At 44.4% G+C, this 22,470-nt stretch overlaps 1 protein-coding gene across 17 annotated transcripts in view; it reads left to right on the forward strand.

The window, feature by feature from the left end:
• STN1 (STN1 subunit of CST complex) overlaps nt 1-6,437 on the forward strand; it is a 45,382-nt gene extending 38,945 nt beyond the window's left edge. For 16 of the 17 annotated variants that reach the window (XM_070221371.1, XM_023639977.2, XM_070221359.1 and 13 more), the window contains one exon: nt 5,323-5,631. In XM_070221371.1, the coding sequence (XP_070077472.1) occupies nt 5,323-5,480 (158 nt within the window). In that variant the 3' untranslated portion in view covers nt 5,481-5,631. Of the gene's footprint in view, nt 1-5,322 lie in introns of all 17 variants that reach the window. The other variant, XM_023639997.2, reaches the window with a different exon arrangement.
• Nucleotides 6,438-22,470: the final 16,033 nt, after the last annotated feature.

A 22,470-nucleotide genomic window follows, 5' to 3' on the forward strand; every position in this document is an offset into this window, starting at 1 on the left:
CACCATTTCTATTCAACATGGTATTGGAAGTTCTAGGCAGAGCAGTTAGGCAAGAAAAAGAAATAAAAGGCATCCAAACTGGAAAGGAGTAAAATTATCTCTGTTCACAGATGAAATGATCTTATATGTAGAAAACCCTAAAGATTCCAGAAAAAATTAAAACTAATAAATGATTTCAGCGAAGTAGCAGGATTCAAACTCAGCACACAAAAATCATCTGCATTTCTATACAGTAACAATGAACAATCTGAAAAGGAAATCTTGAAAACAGTTCCATTTACAGTAGCATCAAAAAGAATAAAATACTTAGGAATTAACTAAGGAAATGAAAGACACAATGAAAAGTACAAATATTGCTCAAAGAAATTAAAGAAGACATACATAAATAGAAACATATGGGGCCAGCCTGGTGGCATAGTGGTTAACTTAGCACGCTCCAGCTCAGCTGTTCAGGGTTCGTAGGTTCGGATCCTGGGTGCGGACCCAGCACCACTCGTCAAGCCATTCTGTGGTGGAATCTCACATAAAATAGAGGAAGACTGGCAAAGATGTTAGCTTAGGGCCAATCTTCCTCACACACACACACAAAAGAAACACATACCATGTTCTTGGATTGAAAGAGTTAATATTATTACGATGTTGATACTACCCAGAACAATCTACAGATTCATACAATCCCTATCAAAATCCCAATGACATTTTTTGCAGAAATAGAAAAATCTATCCCAAAATTCATATAGAATCTCAAGAGACCCCAAATAGCCTAAACAAAATTTAAAAACAAAGCTGGGGCTGGCCCCATGGCCTAGTGGTTAAGTTGGGCATGTTCTGCTTCAGCAGCTTGGGTTCGTTTCCCAGGTGCGGACCTGCACCACTCGTTGGTGGCCATGCTGTGGCAGTGACCCACATACAACACAGAGGAAGATTGGCACAGAAGTTAACTCAGGGCGAATCTTCCTCCACAAAAAAAAAAAAAGAAAGAAAAAGCTAAAGGACTCACACTTTCTGATTTCAAAACTTAGTACAAAGCTACAGTAATCAAACAGTATGGTACTGGCATAAAGACAGACATATAGACCAATGGAATAGAATAGAGAGCACAGAAGTAAACCCTCACATATATAGTCAAATGATTTTCAACAAGGGTGCCAAAACATTCAATGGGAAAAGGATAGTCTTTTCAACATGTGGCGCTGGGAAAACTGGATATCCAAATGCAAAAGAATGATGTTGGACCCTCACCTAACACCATGTACAAAGATTGATGCAAAATGGATCAAAGGCCTAAATAAAAGATCTAAAACTATAAAACTCTAAAAGAAAACATAGGGCAAAAGCTTCATGACATTGGATTTGGCAGAGATTTTTTGGATGTGACACCAAAGTCACAGGCAACAAAAGAAAAAAGAAACAAATTGGACTTTATGAAAACTGAAAAATTTTGTGCGTCAAAAGACAACATCAACAGAATCAAAAGGCAACCCAAAGAATGGGAGAAAATATTTGCAAATCATATCTCTGATAAGGGATTGATCTCCAGAATATGTAGAGGACTCCTAAAACTCAACAACAAACAAACCCAGCCCAATTCAAATGTAGGCAAAGGACTTGAATAGACATTTCTTCAAAGATATACAAAGGGCCAATGAGCACACGAAAAAATGGTCAAAATCACTAAACATTCAGGAAATGCAAACCAAAACTAGGATGAGATAGTACCAACTAGAATGGTTACTATCAAAAAACCCAGAAAATGACGAATGTTGACAAGGATGTGGAGAAACTGGAATCCTTATGCACCGTTAGTGGGAACATAAAATTGTATAGCCACTGCGGAAAATAGTGTGGTGGTTCCTCAAAAAATTAAAAATAGAATTGCCATATGACCCAGCAATTCCACTTGAGTGTGTACCCAAAAGAATTGAAAGCAGAGTCTTGAAAAGTACTTGAGCACCCACGATCAAAGCATTATTCACAATAACTAATGTGGAAGCAACCCAAGTGTTCATCAACCAATGAATAAATAAACAAAATGTAGCATATACGTACAGTGGAATATTATTCAGTCTTTAAAGAGGAAGAGAATTCTGACATGCTACAATATGGATGATCTTTGTGGATGTTATGCTGAGTGAAATAAAGTAGTCACAAAAAGACAAATCCTGTATGAATCCACTCATGTGAGGTAGTTAGAGTAGTCAAAATCCGAGAGACAGAAAATAGAATGGCGGTTGTCAGGGGCTGGAGGGAGTTATTGTTTAATGGGTACAGAGTTTCCATTTTACAAGATGAAAAGTTATAAAGATGGATGGTAGTACAACATTATTAATGTATTTAATAACACTGAACTATACACTTAAAAATCGTTAAGATGTTAAATTTTATGTATATTTTACCACAATAAAAAAAATTGGGGGGAAATGGAATCGTACAAAAAACTTTTAAAAGGATACTCAAAACATACAGCTATGAAAGGGTTGAGTCGAAGTGACGTCCCGTTTGCTCACACAGAGGTGACAGCCTTTAACCCTCTCGCTGGAGACCCCGCTGGTCCTGCTGTCCAGTCTAATACTGATCTGGAAGGAATCGTGTATGGGTTTTGCTCCATAATTGTTGGGCTGAAGTTAAAGGTGTTTATTTTGGCTTTGAGTACGGGCACAACAGTGGTGAATTATCCAAAAAGAAAGAGTTCCACATTAAAGGCATGTTTTTATCCCCAACTTTTTATTCTGGATATGTTCCAACCTGCAGAGAAATTCAACAACGGGTGCGGTAAACACCCACGTACCCTGCGCGAGATTCACTAAAAAGCCTTCAGCTCCTGTTTTCTAAGGGTGGGGACATTTTCCTATATGATCATGATAGCGTTTTCACAGCTACAAAAATTAATATTTGATGTCTTCTAAAATGGCAGCATTTCACTGGATGATTACTTTATACGTGAGCTTTTCAAAAAGCTACACGTGTATCCAGCTCAGATTCATTCTGTGCCTCTGATAGTACAACTGCTTTTTGTGGAGACTGAATACCGTATGACACCACTCATATGGGAATAATGTTTTTTATCTTATAGTCTTTTTAAAATACTGTTGACGTACTTTCCTAACTTTTTACAGTTAGTAGATACAGTCTTAAAATTTATCTTAGTATAACTTGGGTCATTAGAACATCAGCCCTTTTTGGCTTCTGGTAGAGGTACGGTATCAAATGTGGCAATAGCAGAAGTCCTCGGGAAGATGTAAGGCACAGTTCTTCTTTCTCTTGGAGTCGCACTGTGACATAGTGCTGTCTGCAGGGCCAGGGCCTTTCAGCAGAGTCTGCCTTTGGCTGATGGGTTTGTCTGGTGGACAGCCGAATATCAGTGTGCTAGCCACCAGGGAGCTGCTGGCTGGCTTTTTCTACTTTTACTGATTTAGATAATTTCTCATATACAAAAGTCTGTGTTCGTGTTCTCCCTGTGACTGGAAGGTCAGTTTGTGAATAGCCTTACCAGACAACCCTCAGACAGGAGATGGCCTTTCTGGAGAAATAGTCGAGGGCTTTGGGGCAGCCAGCATCGCTGCGTAGGGCCCCACATATGCCTGTAAGTCATCTTGAATTGAAGCTTCTTTAGAGCAGGGACTAGGTTATGTGCATCCTCTTAAGTGATGGACATGATGATAGAACCATAGAAATTCCCCCTGTAAGAAGCCCCTACCGCAGGTCTCCTTTCAGCCGTACAACTACTCAGTAAAGTAGGTGATTTTCTTCCCCTTTTACAAACAAGCAAACAGGCTGCATGATGTGAACCACTTTGCCCCAGTCGTAGAGGCAGGACTTGAATTCAGGTCTGTTAGACTCCAGAGTCAACAGTCCACCTGCCACTCTCTACTGGCTCCTCCTTGCTCAGTGCTACGCACCTAGGAGGTATTCAGGAGATCTTTATTGAATGGATGTTGAAGAAACAGCTTGGAAACGTGGAGACAGTGGAGTTGGCAAGTTTTACCCCAGTTGGGATGGATAATGAGTTGATGTAGCCACTAGAGGTCAGAATTCAGCAAGTCTTTGTTAGCTCAGGAGCACTGCCTGAGATAGTCTCTGCCCCGCAGAGCTGGAAAGGACCTCAGAGGTGCCCCCCTCCCCACAGGTCCTCACCTGAGGCTTGGAGATGCTTTGACTTGCCCAAGGCCATAACAATGTGCGGAGTCCCAAACCATGCTTTGTCCAACAACACGATACTTCTTTGAGCACCTTCCTGGAGCCTAGAGCATTTTGTCATCTAAAAACAGCACTCAAGGACTGCGTGGAGCAGTGTGTGTGCCAGTGGCAGGAGTAGAACAGTGAGAGGCCAAGTCTGGCCCTGCCGTGGGCTTTAAAGTGGAAGCTCGGGAGGGTTTGTTTTTAGTAGTGAGGTTTGACTCAGAGTCACAAATACATTTTACATCATGAGTCAGTGAATTATATAATTATAATGCATACAATATATATATAGCATCCATTATAATTATATAATTTTATTATAATTGAAATAAAGTTTTTCAAAATAATATTTATCCTAACTATAAGGCAATACATTCTGTAGTTTCCTAGTCTGTTTGGTAAGACAAAGAATGCCAATCACAGCCCACTGAACTGGCTTCGTGGTCCTCTGATGGTCACGTGTGTGATTCAGTGTGATAGCACTACGCTAAATCATTGATTTCAACTAGGAAAGAGGTGACTTCCCCTGACCTTTGATCACTGTCTACCAAATGGTCTTACTTTGGGGTAGAGGGTAGAGGTTGCTAGAACACAGCCGTCACAGACAAGACTTCTTGGAAGCCTAGGCAGAGAGGAATGAGGACAGGCCAACAGTAGGAATCCATTCTTCACCACGGTGGTCCCATCAATCAGGACTTACGGGAGAGAACGTGGAGGCTGCTGTCAACCGGCCCTGCTGTCAATCTCAAGAGGACTCCCGCTTAGGGAGCCAGGGGCTCCACACTGAATATGTGCACTTGTATGTGTAATTTCATTAGAGAAAAAAGACCGAGCCCTAAAGATCCATTAGGTTATGGATATAAAATTATTGATTGAGAATCCATGAAGGTTGAAGGCCTGAGTCCCTGAGCAGTGGCTTCAGGTCAGGGAGGTGAAGTAACAGGTTTTCTTGTTTTGTTTTCACTGATAATCTAGACCGGCATATCTCCAACTTTAATGTGCGTAAGAATCATTGGGGGCTCTAGTTAAAATGCAGGTCCTATTCTGGAGACATGGAGAAGCGCTTCATTTAGAGGGAGAGGACAGAGGAGGCGGAGGGAGGGCCAGGCAGGTGTGTCCAAGCCAACTGCCTTTTTCCTGCAGACATGGAGAAGGGCTGCCACTTCCTGCACATCTTGGCGTGTGCTCGCCTGAGCGTCAGCCCGGGCCTGAGTGAAGCTGTGCTGCAGCAGGTGCTGGAGCTCCTGGAGGACCAGAGTGACATCGTCAGCACCATGGAGCACTACTACATAGCTTTCTGAGGAGAGGCAGCAGACAGCACGGGCGGAGCCGGGCCGAGGAGGAGAAAGACCATGTGCTGTTTGCTCCCAGGCTCTGATTTAAGCATCCTGCAGAGGTTTATAAGGCTGGAGGCAATTATCTCATAATAAACTATGAAATGTGGTCATTTGATGAATGAGATTTGGCGTAAATTCTGTAGGCTGCCTTCTACCTGCTGTATCCTTGGGACAAAATAACTTTATCCCAGCCATGACATACAACAAAACCCTGCCTGGTGGCCTCCCGACGGGACTGGGCATCACTCTGGGAGCGGAAGGGGAGGAAACTCTGTTGGTGGCTGAATGGGTGTGTGTGGTTTGAGGTCTCTCACGGTAAAAGGACAACCCGTGGTAAAGCCCATGTGCTGGAGGAACTGAAGAGAATACAGCCAGATCTCAGATCTGAAGCCTTTTAAATCTTCAGACTGTCAGTTACCTTCTTGTGGTAGCTTGATGGCTCTTGAGGACTAGTTCTCCCTGGATGGTGTCCTGAGCTACGATTTCCAGGGGTCAAGCACCAGCTGTGGGTCCTGAGTCCTGGGTCGAATGCCATTTACAGACCCACCCAGAGATGGGAATATGGATCCAAGGCGTGGCTCTGTGTTTGTCATTTTCCTTCTGAATCAAAAGGTGTCTCAGTACATTTCCCTGCACTTGAGGACGTATGTGACTGACTGCGCTGTCCCTGAATGTCCCGCAGTTCTCCGAGGCTGTCAGCCAATCGCCTGGCAGTGGTAGATGTTATTTTCAAGGTTGCCATTGAACGTGCAGGACGTCCCGACACCATTCAGACAAAGCCTAGGTATGGGCCCAGACAGGTGGTGGAGTCATGCCTTTGCTCAGAATGACAAGGTAAAGGGGAAAATCTGAGGTATGTAATGGGCTTGTTGTAACAGCAAGATGACAGATCCAGCCAGCAAAAATAAAGTGTGGAGAAAAGTTTGGAGTTAATTACAGTCATTTCACAAAAGGCACATCTGCCTTCGTCTGGTGCATTTGCTCTTGACGTAATAAGCTCTTAGTGGCTCTGCTGGAGAGCCTGCAGGCCTGGGGCCTCGGTCTGTTCTACGCAGAGATGGAGCAGCTGCGCACTCAGAAGGCCGCTGCAGCTCCATATGTCAGGCCGAGGGCTGGCACTGACAGATTGCTTCATGTCATGGACTTTTCTGACTTGACCCAAACCTCTGCCCGATTTCTTAGAGCAGAGTTTGGGGTCAGATGGCTGCCCTGTGTCTTCCGTGTGCTCAGAAGGGTCCCTGTAGACTAGGATCTACCTGGATGACACCCCAGCAGTTCTTCCTTGAGGTCAGCAGCTGTTCCACATTGAATACACCTTGGATTGTTGGCACTGCCCAGGAAGCAGTCTCGAATCAAATCATAAAAAGGGCATATCCTTGCACATAGCAACCCCACTTCTAGGGTTTATCCCAAGGAGATGATCACACAGGTGTGAAAAGGTGAATGCGCAAGATGCCCACTGATATGTAATTTAGAATTCTCTAACTAGGAAAAGTATTTATCTATAGGGAAGGATTAATTATGGTACGTATACACAATAAAATACTATGCAGCCATTAAAATAGTGGAGCAGACAGATATTGTTGCATGAAGCACCATTCCCCATAGATTCAGTGGGAAGACAATCGAGTTACAGATCTGTGTATAACACCATTGATCTAAAACTACCTGCATGTGCATGTATGTATCTAGATAGACAGCGTGTGTTTCTGCATATACGTCTATATAAATGTGGCACACGTATACATGTACGTCTAGTTGACCACTCCTGCCTCCTAGAAGCACTTTTTGCACTTGGCTTTCAGGACACCACACTGGCTGCTCCTTCTCAGCCTTCTTTGCTCAGTTGCCCATCTTCCTGGGGGCTCAGGGTTCAGTCCCAGACCTCCTTTCTACCTAGATTGCTCCCTGGGAGATCTCAACCAGTCTCATAGCTCATACCATCTATATGCTGACAAACTTCTCAGTTTATATCCAGTTTGGACCTCTGCTGAACTCCAGACCCTGAAATTCAACTTCCTACTGACATCTCCACTTAGGTGTCTAACAGACATCACAAACAACGCCCAAAGCAGGCACCCAATCACCCCTGACCCCAAACTTGCTCCTTCTGAAGTTTTCCCCATCTCAGGAAAAGGCAGCTGCATTTTTCCAGTTTCTCAGGCCAAACCCATCGACTTCTTTCTCTCACATCGCACGTCCAGCCTGCCCACAAATCACCGTGAATCTGCCTTCAGAATATTTCCAGAATCTCCACTTCTCACTCTTCTACTGCCCCCACCAGGAGCACTGCAGCTGCCTCCTCACTGTTCTCCCTGCTTCCGCCCTCACCCCTCTTCAGTTCATTCTTAGCACAGCAGCTGGAGCCATCCTGTCGTCTTCTGCTCCAGCTCCCCGTGACTTTGTGTCTCACTCCAGAGAGGAGCCTAAGGCTTCCAGTGGCAGCAGGTTCTGCTCTGCGAGCCTCCTCTCCTGCTGTTTCCCCTCACCCAGCTCAGCTTCATCCGCCTTGCTGTCCCTCACACACCAGGACATTCCTGCCTTAGGGCCTTGGCACTTGCCGTTTCCTCTGCCAGAAATGTTCTTCACCCAAGTAACCATATGGTGAGCTTCTCCCCCTCCTTTGGGTCTTTTCTTGAGTGTCGTCTTCTCAGTGAGGGCTGTTCTGATCCCTCGCTTGCTGATTACAGCCGATCCCTTCTCCCTGCTCCCCAGAAGGCCACAGTACTTATTTTTCTCCACAATACTTGCTACCATGGAACACACTCCATCTGTTTCTTACCCACCCTCTCTCCCCAACAGAAGGAATGCTCCATGAGGACAGGGCTCTTCCTTTGCCTCATTTCCTGCTGTGTCCCAGCACCTAGAACAGTGCCTGGCACATACTTCAAGTGGTACCACTTCTGTTTGTGCGTCTGGCTGCCCTCCACCTGCTAGCACCTTCCTCTCTCTCCTGGGGAGCTTTCTCCACTGTCTTTGAAGGATGTTCCAGCTGGAAGTGCTCAGAATTAACACCCACTGAGAGCAGCCTCAGCCAATAATACTGGGGTATAAATACTCCTGCTCCCTGGCCCTTCAAATGCGATATCTCTGAGGCATGTACATGTGCCACACCATTTCCCAGAGCTGCTCTGTGGGATTGAGCTCCCTCGCCCTCGCCGTCTTCATTCCCTGCTCCTCACTGCTGTTTGCTGCACCTCCCAAGGGCGTTGCTTCCTTTGCTATCCTTGTCTCAGGGTCGGCTTCTGGGTGAACACAAATTAGCACCATGCTCACAAGTATATTTGAGAACTGCTGTATGAGTAATTATACATGTCAAACAGATTTCTAAAAACACTTACCAAGGTGATATACTTGTCACCTCTGAAAGGTGAGATGTCAGATGCTTTGTAACTGCATCTGTCTATGTTGATATTTCTACAATTAGCGAGAGTCATTTCTACAACAATAATAAAGCTGCTTCTCACAGCCTGCCCCACACACCTGTAACCGGAGTCACGAGTGAACCAAGAATGAGATGGGCCTCTCTCCTCCACAGCAACATAGGAACTCGGAGAAGATGAGGGGAGCTTTGGGAAAGCTATGGGGCTACGGTTGGGTCACTGCTTGTAGCGAAGAGCCATCAAAGGGCTCCCCTGAGAGGAGAGAAGCTGAGCGAACACTCGAGCTCTCTGGTGCACAGACGTTTCAGGAGGTGTGAACGCTGCATGTGGTTCATGTGGCAAGAAGACAAGTCGTGCTGCTCTCTGGTCAAGGATTTGTTTGGAGAGCCATGATCATCCCCATCTGGTAAGCTACCAGGGCCTCTCATCCCTATGAGACACTTCTTTCTAATTATTTCTCCGTCTGATAGTGTGCCAGGACACTGGCCAAGAGAGAGCCAAGTGGGAAGACGTCTACTCAGTGATGAGGAACTGTGGACTTGGTGCCGATGACTGAAACCAAGCAAACTTGTAATTTTCCACTGGAGAACACATCCACACTTTCTTATTAGTGTGGTTTCTTCTCTACGGTTGGTCTCTGCAGCACTGCCCCAGTTGTTTCCTTACTAAGGGTATGGGAGGCATATGGGCAGACTCGGAAAGTCCGTGATGAGGCTGGCTGGAGGAGAAACAGGCCCTGGGGGGAAAGCTGGACCATCCTGAAGGGAATGGTGTCTGTTGGCGAACCTTGCAATAGAGTTTTTGTTTGTGTGATAGTCTCCTGGTGGAGGCTCTAAATGTGAGCCCAAACTCCCACGTTAGTGAGTTTTTATGTAATCCAGAATTTTAAAAAAATACAGCATATTTTTACTGAACTTTTGTTAGGTAAACCCAAACAGGAAGGTCACAGCACAGCACAAGATTCTGTGTTCACAGGAATTCTAAATCAAACCCCAAATTCCTGAAGAGACTCAAATCCCTCCGATTAAAATGATAGGTTTTCGTTTTGGAACATAAAGAGAGGAATTTTGAAGACCACATGATAGCCCTAGTATTTTTAGATAGAGACCGTAAAGTGGAGTCTCATGAATTCACACTGATTTGGGGAAAAGTTTGTGTAAATTAGTGAAAAAAGTGAGTTTCAAATAGTGCCATTTATTACTGTAGTGTTCCATATTACATCGGAATTACCATGAGGGAACAGGTTTGTTGCTTTAGGAAACCTGCTTTAATGAATAAGAATTATTTTAATTATGTATCGTTTGTTATTATTCAGTATCATTTACTTATTATGTATTACGTATCATTTAATATTAACAGGTGACTTTAAAGTACTTGCCTTAAGAGATGTGAAAACATATGTCCACACAAAAACTTGCACATGAATGTTCCCAGCAGTATTATTCCTAATATCCAAAAAAGTGGAAACAACCCAAATGTCCATCAACTGATGAATGGATAAACAGAAATGTATTTATGCCGTGGAATGTTATTCAGCCATAAAAAGGAATGAAGCACTGATGCATGCTGCAACATGGATGAACCCTGAGAACAGTATGCTAAGTGAAAGAAGCCGGACACAAGAGGCCACATAGTGTATGATTCCATTTATATGAAAAGTCTAAAATAGGCAAACCCATAGAGACAGAAAGTAGATTAATGATTGCCAAGGCATGGGGGGAGAGGGAATTGTGGGGTACAGGGTTTCTTTTTGGGGTGATGGAAGTGTTCTGGAATTAGATAGTGGTGATATTTACACAACTCTGTGAATATACTCAAAACCACTCCACTGTGGGTTCGGTTGGGATTCCTCACAGCAAGGTAACTGGGTTCCAAGAGCAGGCATCCCAATAGAGAGCACAACCCAGCCAGAAGCTGTATGGCCGTTTTGTGCATAGCCCCAGGAGCCACACAGTGTCACTTCCATGGCATTCTAATTGTTGAGGCTGTCACCAAGTCCCACCCAGTTTCAAGAGGAAGGGAATAAACCACCTCCTGATGGGGAGTAACATGGTTCTAGAAGGACATGTAGAACTGGGAATATTGCTCTGGCTGTTTTTGGAAAATATAATCTCTCACAGACATCTTTCAACTTTTATATACATATAGCCTTATTCTTTAAAAAAAATTTAATACCAAAAAAGTACAAAGAAGGGGCAAAAATGGTCTACCACTTCCCAGGTACTCTGTATTCTTTTAGATTATATGTATGTTGTTAGAAAAATGACCATGTTAATATTTTGTCTATCTTCCAGAAAAAATTGTGTCAGCATTTTAGATGCATCTTGGTTTTTTTATTTAATACTGTGTCTTAGAGGGTTTTTTTTTTTCCACATTAGCATGCAGGATTGACTGCATTCTTTTAAATGGTCACGAAATTCCATTGTATGGCTGTCCCTTAGTGTATTTAACCAGGCCCCTATTGAGAAGCATTTAATTGGTTTCCAGTTTGTTGCAATTGCAACCAATTCTGCAGGAAACATCCTTGTACATTTTTCTTTTCTTGGCATACATTTGTGAGAATATTTGTATGATAAATTTTTAGCAATGCAACTGCCAGGAGAAAGGGCATGAGCGTTTAAAAATTTGAATAGACATTGACAAATTACCTACTGAAAAGACTGGTCTATTTTATATTCCTATCAATGATTTATGAGTCTACTGTTTGCCCACAAGCTTACCCATACTTTGTATTATCAATAGTTTTAATCACTGTCCATCTGATAGGTAAAAATGATTTCTGGTTTTTGTTTGAGTTTATATTTCTTTAGTTGTGAGTGGTGGTGAGCATCTGTTCATTGTGAGCCACCTTTAGACAGATGCTCATACTTTAGACAGATGCGTCATCTGTTAATTGTGAGCCACCTTTAGACGGATGCAATTCTGTCCTGGACATTAGCCACTGCTTCCAGCAGAGGCTGAGGACGGCCGGGGTCATGTGTTCTAGCGGTGGTATTGGCTGCAGAGCCAACCCAGAGGCCAGCTGCCGAGGTCCTAGATAGTACACAGCTGGAATAAACATCCTGAAGAACTCAAGCCTCAAGGTTCCCAATTTGATAACTTCAAGTGCTTGGCCACATGCCTGCCCAAATATTATATATAATAATACATGAAGGCAGCGATCTTTTAAAAACCAATCACCATTTTATCGACTCAGAACTCTCCTAAACCAGATGCCATTCAGCTCTGGTTCAGTAACTCTGTCTCCAGTCAGATTGATGTGAAAAGCTAAGGTTGTTTTTACGAAAGTGCTAATTAAGCGGAGAAGATAGCTTTAGTAATAGAAATCATCTTAATGCTGCTTCCACTTTAATCAGCATAGCCTAATTATCATAATAAGGTGATGCCCACATTTTCATCACTGACTGGGTTTGGTACAGTTAATTGGGGCTCTGGGCAACACTCCTTTTATAATCTTCTTGGCTGGAAATCGCTTCCTCAGGGAGAAGGGTTTTCATCTTTTTGTTCTGAGGCCAGTCGGTGGAGGGAGCAAATGAAGCAGGGGAGAGGGCAGAGCACCCTCCCATCTCTTAGCCCTACTTTAGAGCAAAGCCATGCTGGTGTCGCATATGCTGTGATGTGTGACACTATTAAGTTGTGACAAGTCTTGAATTTTGTGATGTACTGAAATTTGTGAATGGTTAGTTTATTCTAACATAAATTAGGTGGTAGGATAATATATTGAGCTATTAGCGTGGGGTTTGTTTTTCCGGTATTTTATTTCTTCTTTCCATGCAGGAAGCCAGCCTTGCCTCAGGGAGGTTTGGTTTGGGGGCTGAATGCAGAAGTTGTGCAGAGAAGCTGGCTTATGTTTTCTGGAAGCCTGGAGCCTGGGAGGGCTTGGAGATTAGTGGACTCCAGGCACTGCAGACCGGAAGGTGCTCCCTACGGTGCCTGCGGCAGGTGGCACGATGGCAGGACTTCTATGGCGAGGTTTCGTCGTGTCTCAGAGGCTTAGGGCCTCGGCCTAGGATTCCCAGCTTCAGCCAAGATTCCCAAGCTTGGAACGGAAGCTGCCACAAGCCTGCCTCTCTACAGGGACCCACTGGGGATATCAGCAGAAGACTTGGTCTCAGGAGAAGAGAGGACCCATCCTCATTTTCCAGGCCCACGTAACCTCCTGGATTTTCACACGTCCCCAGGGAAGGGGACAGCCTGCCCCACCCCACTACCACCCATATTTTCCTGCCAGCCCAGAGGATGAGGTCTCCAGGCCCTAGGTAACTTGAAATCAAGGAAGAAAAGGAATATGACAAGTATTACCCACCTGAGTTTAGAGTAAGAGTCATATTGCACGACAATTAGATAAATTCAAGGTGAATCTTAGAACAAGGTCACGTTGCCTCTCCAGTGGTCCCTTGAGTGGGAGAGAAAGGCATGACGTCACAGTACAGTTCCAGGGGAATTGCTTGTGACCCTCCCAAAGGAGCATGCTCCCTCCGAAACCACCTGTCCTGCATCACTGCGGAAACGATTGGAAGTCAGCACTTCAGAGTGTGGGGGAGAGAAAGGTGATGAGAGTTTGTCACGTTTCCTCAGTGGGGTCCACCTTATCATGAACCGAAAATATCACTCTCTCCTGCATCCATCGGACATGCTGACCAGCCAGAGGTGACCTGTGAACACAGGCAAGTGAGCGAATAGAATCTAACCTAGGAGAGGGTCCCAAACCACCTGAGCAGTGAGCCTTCTCGCAACATGAAGAAACATGAAAAGGCCCGACCCATTCCAGCAGCCAGCCCCGCCCCGCCCAGCCCAGCCCAGCGCCTGGGGAAGAGTCAGCAAGCTGCCTGTGCCTGTGGTTTCTGTCCCGTCCCGGCTTGCCTTGACCTGGTGCAGGGCAAGAAATGGAACGCCGGCTCCTGGGAATGACAGCTGGCTTGGGAATGCTGGTGTCAGCGCTCTGTAGGGGGCCGGGCCGTCCGCACACGCAGACACCTCGTTAGGGCAAGCCCGAGAACGGCCGGGGAGCTGCTGTCTCTGTCCATCTGTTGTAGACCCGGGTAACCAGGAGAAATGGGAGGTGGGCAGCTTCTGAACCTATAGCCAGCTGAGTTCTGGTTCCCTTTCCACAGGGCTGCACACTTAGCCAGACTTAACTGTTCCCATGTGTCTCCTCAGAGGTTGCCCACATCACAGTTCACCTCAAAGTCTGTGACAGACCCAGCAGTAAGCAGAGTGGGGCTTAATAAATGTTTCAGTGGAGAGGCAGTGTACTTATTGAGTGCCAACTGTGTGCAAGCCAGCTATAAAGGGGAACGTGTTCAGGGAACTTTCAGTCAAGTGGGTCGTAAGCACATGCCTACATGATTTAGAACCCGTGGATGCAAACATGTCTTGTTTGACCCTCGGAGTTTTAAAATCTTATACCAACTTAAAAAAAATTGGCTACCATCTGTATAAAAAAGAGGTTTTGTGTGTGTTTGTGTGTGTGTGTGTGTGTGAGAATGTCTGAAAGGCTCCAGAAGAAGCTGGTGACCAGGGTGGCCTCTTCAGAGAGGGAATTGGGGGCCAGGAGTGGGTGGGAGACTTATTACAATGTTTTATAATTTTTTAGTGTGTAAAATATTGTAACTCTAAAAATAAACAAAAAAAGCGATGGGGAATTCTCATAAAAATTCAGATTTCTGGCAGTACTGGGAACATTTAGTCTGGAAACAGTGTGTGGGTGGGGAGGGGTGGACTTAAAGGATGTTAAGCTGGCATCAGATGTACTTTTTGGAAAGACTGTTTTGGCAGCAAAGTGGAGGAGCATTGCACGAGGGCAAGCTCAGGGCAGGTAGACCAGAGAGACGTGGCTGCTGCCGTAACCTGGGGAACGGGGGTGAGGGCCTAAACTGGGATGGTGGCGGGAGAGAGAGGTCAGAGATGTTAATGGAATAGAACTCAGGTGGGTCACCAATTTAGGGGTGAAGGAGAGTGGCAAAGGCCAGGGCCACTCCCAGGTTCTGCAGGACAGACCACGGTAAATGCCACGGGAGTTTTAGATGAATGGAAGGGAAAGGGGGCTCAGGAGACCCGTGGGCCTCTGAACAGGAGACAGCAGAAGTGCTGAAAGAGTGCATGTCCTGACCACATAGGAAATGCTCTCTCAGGGTAAGGAGCTCCTCTCCCCCACCGCAGGCACCAGTCGTGTCTCTGTGCTTTACCAGAGCAAACGGCCTCCTGGAGAATGCAGCATGGGAGAGCTGGAATTTCAGACAGAGAAACCTAATGCTTGTGGCTTAAAAGGCAAAGAAGCACCAACTGCAAAGGAGTTGAAATCATATTCCTTTAGGGAATAGATTTTCTTGGATCTGTGTGCATCCTTTATGACTGAATTAGTCACTGCTAAAGCCCTTTTTGGGTTACAAAGCCGCTGGCAGGGTGCTGTTCCTGCGAGCATTACCTTGAGCAACAAGCCCCAAACAGCAACCCTGAAAGTCAACACGCCAGGCTGCCCTGGCAACACCGCTGTCCAAAGGGAGGGGGCAGGTGCCCTCCCCCTGAGGTTTGAGGCAGCCAGTATATGAACCAGCCTGGAGCTTCTACAATTCTCTTTTCCCTTAAAGTTTGCTTTCGTATAGTTCAGGGTCCTTCACAAAGGACAGAAACAGGTTGGTTCCTGGAAGGCAGAAAGTGAGTTTTGACTGCCTCTGCTTCTGCAACAGCAGCCGTGACAACGTTTGATCGCATTTGCTACTTGCATCAGAGTTGAAAGTATCTTCCCTTTAAGGCTTGGTGGTCAGCTACCAATTTAGTAGCACTGTGGCCTCAGACTTAATCCATGATGTAAGAAAGATATTTAAAGTACGATTGCACTAATGTTAAGTACTTAATAATAGCTAATGAGTATTGAACAGTTATGCACCAAACACTCAGCAAACTTAAATCTTCTCAGAAACCCAGATATGTAGGTACTGTTATCATTCCCACTTTACAGATGAGCAAATTGAGGCTGAGCCTGACTTGCCCAAAGGTGTGCAGCTAGTAACTGCAAGAGCCAGGTTTCTGCTCTGTGAGATTAACCACTAGGCTGTGTTGCTTTCAGGATGAGAGAAGCCCATTCTCTGATGGCTCTGAACTGTGACCCAAACACAGTGTGTGTTCAATTCCGGTTGATGTGTAAACTGTATTTTTATGACAGCTGAAGCTGGTGATAAAGGTCATATAGGAGACTGGGCTGGGTGGGTGGGGTGACATCACATCACACCCGTGGCAAGGAGGGAACAGGTATTTTCTGAAGCATGTAGGAAAATTGGGTCAGAGCAGAAAACATTCCTACCTAAACAGCAGTACAGAGCCCGAGGGAGACCAAGAGAGTGGTTCAGTGACTCCAAGGGGTTTGGCCTATGCAGTGTTGGTATTTTCAGGCTTTATTTTCTTAATACTACAAATGTTTAATTATGAAATATTTCAAACATGCAGAAAATAATAAAGCAGAAAACTTAGATGCCGCTGAAATTAGACAGCTGTTAATATTTTCCTATATGTGCTTCAACTCTGTCTTTTTAAAGAAAAATAACGTTAGAGATACAGGTAAAGCCAACCCCATTCCTTCCCCACCTCCACCCCACAGGTAAAGACTGCCTTGGGGTTGACGTGCAGCATTCCCATGCAGGTTTTTCATTGTGGCATAACTTCCAAGTAGTAAATTGTACAAATCTTAGTTGTACTGCTTAATGAATTTTTACTGTGTATACTCTCAAAACAAGATATAGGTCAAGAACATGTCTAGGACCTCAGGAGGCTCCTTTGCTTCACATTTCAAAAATAAATGGACGGAGTTGCCAACATTTAAAAGTTTAAAAATCTAGAGATTTAATGTAAAAATCCAAATTTCTAGGCTCTTTTGAAACTTTGGAAAATCTGACCCCACTAAGCTCATATTCTGGCTCAAGGACAGAGGAGCAGCTGTGCACTTTAGACGAGGCTCAAGCTCGCCGGTGACCTACTGCATCCATCAGGTCCTATTATGTCCAGCCCGCTTCTTTTGTTTACATCCTCCAACCTGTGACTCATCCCCTGACAGGTGCCACCATATTTCTAACGTTTCAACAGTGCTGCAAATATAAACAGGCTGAGCACTATTGCCTTAGCCGTCTTAAGGAAGGCAGAGTTTGAGAAAAAGTGTCCTGTTCCCCTACCTGCTAGGCGATTTGGGAAGCTGCTGACAATGCCATAAAATGGAAAGGAACCAGATTCTCCAGGGCTTTGCTACTCAAAGTGTGGTCCTTGGACCAGCAACATCAGCATCATCCGGGAGCTTGTTAGAAATGCCAAATCTCAGTTGCCTCCCCAAACCGAAGTGTTCATCTGCTGGGGCAGCCATAACAAAGTACTACAGACTGGGTGGCTTAAACAGAGATTTATTTTCTCATAGTTCTGGAGGCCAGAAGTCCCAGATCAAGGTGTCAGCAGGGTTGGTTTCTTCTGAGGCCTTTACTTAGCTTGTAAATGGCTGTCTTCTCCCTGTGTACTCACATGACCTTTCCTCTGTGTTTGTGTCCTAATCTCCTCTTCTTATAAGGAGACCAGTCACATTGGATTAAGGCCCACCTCCATGACCTCATTTAACCTTGATCATCTCTTTAAAGACCTGTCTCCAAATATGATCACATTCTGAGGTGCTGGGGGTGAGGACGTCAATGTGTGAACTTTGAGGGGACACAGTTCAGCCCATAACACCTGCTAAATCGGGATTTACGTTTTAAGAAGATCCCCAGGGGACTCGTGTGCACATCAAAGTTGGAGAAGCACCGCCCAGTGCCTGCTCCTTCGTGGCTAGAACAGCAGTGGGTCTGTCTCGGGGAGCGGGGACAAGGCTGGAGTGATTTTGTAGATGAACTCTCTCTCTATCCCAAAGGTCTAGTAGGGTGGGAATACTGTAAAACTTAAGGTAAATTTCCTCTTGAGGGAGAGTGCCTGCTTCTCACTGAGTAGCAGGGACCCTCTGCACTTTGGGCAATGTAAGCAGGTAAGGTTAACATGTGAGGCCTGAGGAACCACGGTTGATGGGAATCTGACCCCTGGGAGTTAAGAAGATCCCACCCCCCGCTCTGGAAACAGGTTGGAACTCTGGAAATGAGGACGCTGGTAGCAAAGGAGTCATTTTCATCTGGTCAGTACCCGCAGGCTTCTTAGTCTGTCAAGGTGCAAGGCATGTCTCTGGGATTTCCTGGGTTGGGGACCAGGAAGGTACCACACTGCATTCCTCTCTCCTCTGCACAAGCTCATTTACTGCCTCTGTCAGAGGCCTGATGCTATGGTGACAGTTGCCATGGAGATACTCCTATGCATGGTCGAAGCTAATCCCAAACCATACTGTCAATCATATGCTTTGAACTAGAGATTTCAAGCTGTGTTCCATAAAGCTATAAGGTGCTTCCAGAGTTTCACAAATGTTGCATTCAATTCTCAATTTAAAATATTTTAAACTTATTTTTAAAATTACAAAGAATGTATATGCTGGGGGAGTGAATTCAAACAGTGTATAGTATAGGATATATGCTAAAAAGTGAATGTCCAAATTCCCATCTGGCAGAGTAGCTTGTTTAAGGTTGATTTCTCTACAAATAATAATTATCAATTCTGGACAATCCCCTCCCCAAAAACCCTATTTGATGGCACTGGAGAGCATCCAGACAGAAAAGGAAGGGAACCACTCTGAGTGAGACCCACATTTATATAGCTTTGCCCCTAAGGCAGGCATTCTCAAACTTGAATGTATATTAGAATCTCTGGAAAGCTTGTTAAAATATAGATTGCTGGGCTCCACTCCCAGAGTTTCTGATTCATTAGGTCTGAGGTGGGGCCCCAAAATTTGCATTTCTAACAAGTTCCCCCATGATGCTAATGATACTGGTCCAAGGACCACACTTTGAGGACCACAAGCAGCTTGCACAGGGTAGGGGTCACTGAGGGACTAAAGCTATAAGCTTATTGGCCTGATGATTCTGAGAAGGAGTTTACAACTAGAGTGGCTGGAAATTGAGGAGAAAATTCTGGAAAGGAGAGAGTCACAGAGTAGGAAGCCCCCAAATATGTGTATAAATTCTCCTCAAATCCTTGGCTGACCCTTGAACTGTACCTGTCCAGGTGATACTCCAAGGAATCCAAAAGGAAAACAACAGCCGATGAGACTGAGCAGATTTCAGTAATTGCCCATCATGGGGGAGACAGAGTTTGGGGTTGAAAGTCTCACCAAGTTATAGGGGTTTGGTAAACAGCCCAAGGTTTCAGTTGAAACCATGGAAGAGGCACCATCTAAGAGTAAAGACTACATTTTTGGCTAAGGTATTTATCTAGTGCTGAGGTTAAAACTAAAATAGACCCATCCTACCAAAACCTAAAAGCAAGTTTTCAGTGATGTGATCCGCCAGTAATTTCCCTGCCTATTGCAAGAAAACGCTCATCAGAGGAAGATACCAGAGTCCAATCTCTAGAACATACTCACAGCGTTCACTATACAAAAATTACAGATATGTGAAGAAAAAGAAAAATGTGACCCATAATCAAAAGATAAACCAGTCATTAGAAGCAGACTCACAAACAACCCAGATGCCAGAATTAGCAGACAAGGACTTTAAAATGACTTTGATAAACATGTTGAAGAGTCTACAGTAAAAGATACATATACTAGGTGAAGAGATGAGAAATTCAGGAGAGATTGGGAAACTGTAAAAAAGAATCAAATGGAAATTGTAAAACTGAAAAACACAGTATCTGAAAAGTGATCCTCCTGCCCCACACCCTCATTCCCAATCCAACTTTCTGCCCCAAAGTTAAACATCTGTAAGTGGGGTTCTTTGGTTGTAAATGATAAAGGCTTTAGCTAGCATATGCCAGCATGATGAGGCGTAGGGGAGCCTACATAACCAAACTGTGGGGAGGGACAGAGTGGGGCTGGTTTAGGATCAGCTGCCCTAAGAATTCAAACCCCATGAAGATGCTCCTGTTGCTCCTCTCTCACCTCTCTCTGAGAATCACTGTGTACTCTCTCACTGTGAGCAGGCTTCTCTGCGTGGTGAGAGAGAAAGCTGAGGTCAGCTCTGGGCTCCTAGCTTCATAGCTCTGCAAGGAAAGAAGTTCTCTTCCAAAGGCACCAGTTAGAAAGATCCCAGGAGAGGTCTCTGATTAGTTCAGTGTGAGTTACATTTGTTCCATGGACCAATCACCATTGCCAGGGTGTGCAGTGTTATCAATGGCTTGGATCAGATGCGCAACCTCAACCAACCACTATGGCCAGGTAGGCAGTTGCCTTTGGAAGGAGAGCAATTCTTCAAAAGGAAAGAGGTAGCATTTATGTAGTAAGTGGGAGAATTAGTGAGCTGGACAGCCGCTTTGTTTTGTGCCTATGAGACCCTTATCAGTTAGGTGTGAATCCTTCCACATCATTTGATGTGTATTACATGGTGTCTAACTGTGGGCTCCCTCAAAGCAGTCGCATTGCAATGATTTGGATGTGAGTAATTTTGGAGGGATGTGATCCAAAGAAGCACGGTGAGGGAGTGGGGAAGTGAGACAGAAAAGGGAGAAAGCCAAGAAGCGTGTGTTGATGAACAGGTTAGCATTTTAGGCAACCAGCGCTCAATCCCACTGCGCCCCGTGAGAGACTGTGTAGAACACACTTCAGAATTGTCCCAGGAACAAGGAAGTTGGGGGATTTACCCACAACTCCCGTCCCGCATTGGTTGCAGGTTGCTCCCAGCAGCACACAGCCAGAGTAAGACCTCAAACAGAGAGACACAGGTGCTTGAGGGCAGAGGCTGCCTCGTGTAAGGAAACCCCACTGAAGCTGCGGATCTTTGGGGTGAACTGAGGGGAACGAGGCAGGGCACTAACAGTGCCTGATACACATCTGTAAATCTCTTTACATAAAAAGGATCCTGTTACACGTTATATCATAAGAGTTAATTTTCCAAAGCTATGTTTAAAACTCAAATCATAAGTAATACCCACATCCAGATGTGTTGTAATTCCAAATGGGAACACATTGGTGACCACAGGGCTAATGCACAGATTATAGTTCAATAGTCAGTTCTGCAATAACTAGTTTGCATGTTACATTTCTTATCGAGGCTCTATCCTACTACAGCCATTAGATAGGAGTGCCTGAATTGCTAATGTATATTTTCTTCAACTGGACTTAATTACCCTTAAAACTGAAAATGAATTTCACTAGTAAGAAGAGGACATTAAGAAGAAAGTTTGATGATGGGTGTGATGAGTTTGATCAGGACCAAGATGTCAAATATCCTACCTCAGACCAATTCTTCAAAGCGTCAGCCTCACTGACAATAGTTTATGACAGCAGTGTGCTGAAAATGGTCGTGCAAAGTCACTCAAAGTCAAGACAGCGTGAAGGTATTTAGTTGTTTTGGGGAGTCACCTTTTATGGCAATAAAAATTACCCAAGACCTAAATATGTTTTGTGTAGCAAATTTTGCAAATTAGTTTTATAGACCCTGCCAAGCTGCTGTGCCATTTTGAGACTAAACAGAGTGGAGCATGAAAACAAGGCTTTCCGTTTCATTCCATGGAAAATGAACAGCTTAATGTTTTTGTAAAAACATATGCAAAGAAGTCTAGTGATGGAAATCACTAGATGCCACACATAAATAACACAGTGCCCATGAAGGAGAACATACTATTAAGGAAAAGCTTAGGCAACTTCAAGCTATTATTAGTAAGACCTATTAGTAATCGGGCACCAAGAACATTGAAAGAGTAGGCTGCTGTGGAAGAGCATCAAGAACCACTGTCTGACCACTCGGCCAGAGAGGAATTTGCACATGCACAGATCACACTGGAAATGCACGTTCCCTGAGGGCAGGACTCTGCTTTATCTTATTCACAGAGTAAGTTCTCAATAGTTATTGAATAAAGGAATGAATCCAACTTGCTTGATGTTTGAAGATTAAAGTTATGTATGATCTTTACAAACCAGCAAGACCAAAGGACAAATGGTGCTTATTTTAGTAAATAACAGTAATAACAATAAATAATCGTAAGGGCTAATATTTAGTGAGGATTTACCATTTGTCCACACTGTGCTAACCATTTCATGTGAATTATCTCGTGTTCACCTGAAAATGACCCCATAAGGTAAGCGTTATTATCTCCATTTTATAGCCAAGAAACTGAAGCTTAGAAAGGTTAAACAACATGCAAAGATTGCACAAAGAATAATGATAGACAGAATCCAAACCCAGACCCACATTCTTTCCCCGCCACACTCCTCTGCCATTTATGCATTTAGAAAAGCTATTCTGAGGAAGATTTTTTCTTTTTTACTATGCCATGAAATATTGACAAAAATGTAGTAGTGACATTCAAATGATGAGAAAACAATGACGGAGAAAGTGAGAGAGTAGTGGCTTCTATGAAGCTGTGCCTGAGTCAGGGTTAAGCCGTCATTATATGATGCACCCATCCAGCATTAGCCATTATCAAGAAGACAGCATCTTAAAATGCGTTGTATATGTCATCTCAATGATGCTGAGGGGTAGTCTTCACATTGGAGACGTTCCAGGCATTTTGGGGTCGTTGTA

The sequence above is a fragment of the Equus caballus genome, chromosome 1, assembly GCF_041296265.1.
Source record: "Equus caballus isolate H_3958 breed thoroughbred chromosome 1, TB-T2T, whole genome shotgun sequence".
Classification (NCBI taxonomy): Eukaryota; Metazoa; Chordata; class Mammalia; order Perissodactyla; family Equidae; genus Equus; species Equus caballus.